The following is a 2097-nucleotide window of genomic DNA, read 5'->3' as shown; positions in this document are numbered from 1 at the left end:
TGTGTGTGTGTGTGTGTGTGTGTGTGTATGTGCATGTGTGTGTGTATGTGTGTGTTATACATAGCTGTCTAGACAATAACAAAACTGACTTTCTCACTATAATACTGTCAAATTGTTAGAAAAAATATAATGTTATAAAACTGTTTCTCTCTCTTAGATAAACCTGTTCTGAGCTGTAAAACTGGGTGGCAGTCTTTTCTTTCCAACTGCTATGAATTTTCCAGTAATAAAGTGAGCTGGCAAACGGCACGTTTATACTGCAGTGGACAGGGCACCCTGCTGCTCATCCTGGGGAATGACTCCAGGGAGTGGGTTAGTGATACACAGACACAAACATTGCATAGAAATTGAATGTAATCTCATGTAATGTCTATTTTATTTGTTTCATTCAGGATTTTATTGTGCAACGCACTGTTCTTTCATCTGAATCCTACTGGATTGGTCTTACAGATGCGATAACTGGACGTTGGAGATGGGTTGATGGAACACCCTACACCATGAACAGCAGGCATGTAAATATTTGTAGCTCTTCCATAGCCTCTCAGTCAGATCATATGATTTTATCATAGCTTTTACTGAATATATATGTTGTTATTTGGTAACTTTTACCATTTCAAAAATCAAGACGACTGTCAATGTTGTCTCACCATTAAACTAGTGAACTGCAAAACAACAACAACAAAGGTGATAAAATACAGCATCTACAGACTTACCCTTACACATATAGTCAACACAATTTTTAACCTACTATTGTTGGAAAATCTGCACTCAAAAAAAAAAAAAAGATTTTTAATGCTTGTTCAAATTACTTGGTTAAAATGAACAGAAACAACAAAATTCTTAATTTTTGTTTTGTTTTTTACAACTTATTTCCATTATGTTCAGTCCACTTAAATTTGTTAAATTGAAGTGAACTTAATCATGTTGTGTTGGGACTACATGAATATTTTTTGTTGACAACTAACTGAACAGTGGATGTGTAGTTCCCAGCATGCTCTGCATGGGATCACATGAAGAGGGAAACGTTGAAAAAATTAGTTTGTTGAAAAAGTGTTTTTAATTTAAGAAAATTACATGTTAGAGTTGTATACATGTAATGGTGAGTTATTTAGGAGATTCAGAAGAGGTTTGGAAATTAGAAAAAATGTGAGGTTATACTGTGTAGAAGAGCGCTCATGCTTAGGGTGCTGGCAGCTTCATTGACTGAAGAGATTATTGCACTCTTAAATCCACTGCAAAAAGGATTTTGTCATGTTAAGAATCCCCTTTTGTTGCTGTTGTTGTTGTTGTTAATTCAGTGTTTGTGGGCACTATATGCTACCAGTGGTTTGTAATGGCACAATGTTATTTATGTATGTATGTATATATGTATGAATGTGATTACTTTTTTTTTTTTTGCAGTCAGTGGGAACCAGGAGAACCAAATAATTGGTTGGGTGAAGAGGATTGTGGAGAACTAACTGCATCTGGGAAACTGAATGATGGCCACTGCTCAAAGAATTTCAGATTCATCTGTAAAGCACCAGCCAGTGAAAACTAACCAATTAATGTGGCTCTGTTGTAATGCCATTCAAACAGTAGGCCTGCCTACTGATATTCTGAGAAATATGCAGAAGTGGAAGATTTTTAATTATATATAGTATATAACATTGCATGTACAAGTTGTAAGTCAAAGCTGAAAATAAGTGAGCAAAAGGGGAAAAAAGCCTTTTGGTGTTGCTCATAGTGACATTAAAGACACAATGTTTGAACCTGCTATACTGCAGCAGGACTATGGCATGTTCACGCAGGAGAGCAGGAGCCCTGGGCATTTTTCTTTTAGTGTTTTTCAGAGTCAGTAGAAAGGTCTCTTTACTGTTATTTTATGACTGTGACCTTAATTGCCTACTGCCTGTTCGTGTTCCAAAGGTACATGTGCAATAAGTGTTATGGTTCATTGAACAAGCATGAAAAATTGTTTAACCCTTTCCAATAAAGATTTGTAAAAACTAATTTGGATACATTAAAATACAGCATCATAAAAAATAAAATATTAAAAATCTTATTGATCCCAAACGTTTGAATGATAGTATACACACACACACACACACACACAAA

At 35.2% G+C, this 2097-nt stretch overlaps 1 protein-coding gene across 1 annotated transcript in view; it reads left to right on the top strand.

Annotated features, from left to right (window-relative positions):
* The window catches only part of LOC107661250 (C-type lectin domain family 10 member A-like), a 4415-nt gene extending 2407 nt beyond the window's left edge, over window positions 1-2008 (top strand). Inside the window, exons 6-8 of the mRNA XM_016450749.1 lie at window positions 158-312; window positions 393-512; window positions 1406-2008. Of these exons, the coding sequence (XP_016306235.1) occupies window positions 158-312; window positions 393-512; window positions 1406-1540 (410 nt within the window). The 3' untranslated portion in view covers window positions 1541-2008. The remainder of the gene's footprint in view (window positions 1-157; window positions 313-392; window positions 513-1405) is intronic.
* The last annotated feature ends 89 nt before the right edge of the window (window positions 2009-2097 follow it).

This window comes from Sinocyclocheilus anshuiensis, unplaced genomic scaffold (genome assembly GCF_001515605.1).
Source record: "Sinocyclocheilus anshuiensis isolate Anshui unplaced genomic scaffold, SAMN03320099.WGS_v1.1 scaffold1365, whole genome shotgun sequence".
NCBI classification, from domain to species: Eukaryota; Metazoa; Chordata; class Actinopteri; order Cypriniformes; family Cyprinidae; genus Sinocyclocheilus; species Sinocyclocheilus anshuiensis.
The sequence above is the reverse complement of the archived record's forward strand: the minus strand, read 5'-3'. Positions and strand labels throughout refer to the sequence as shown.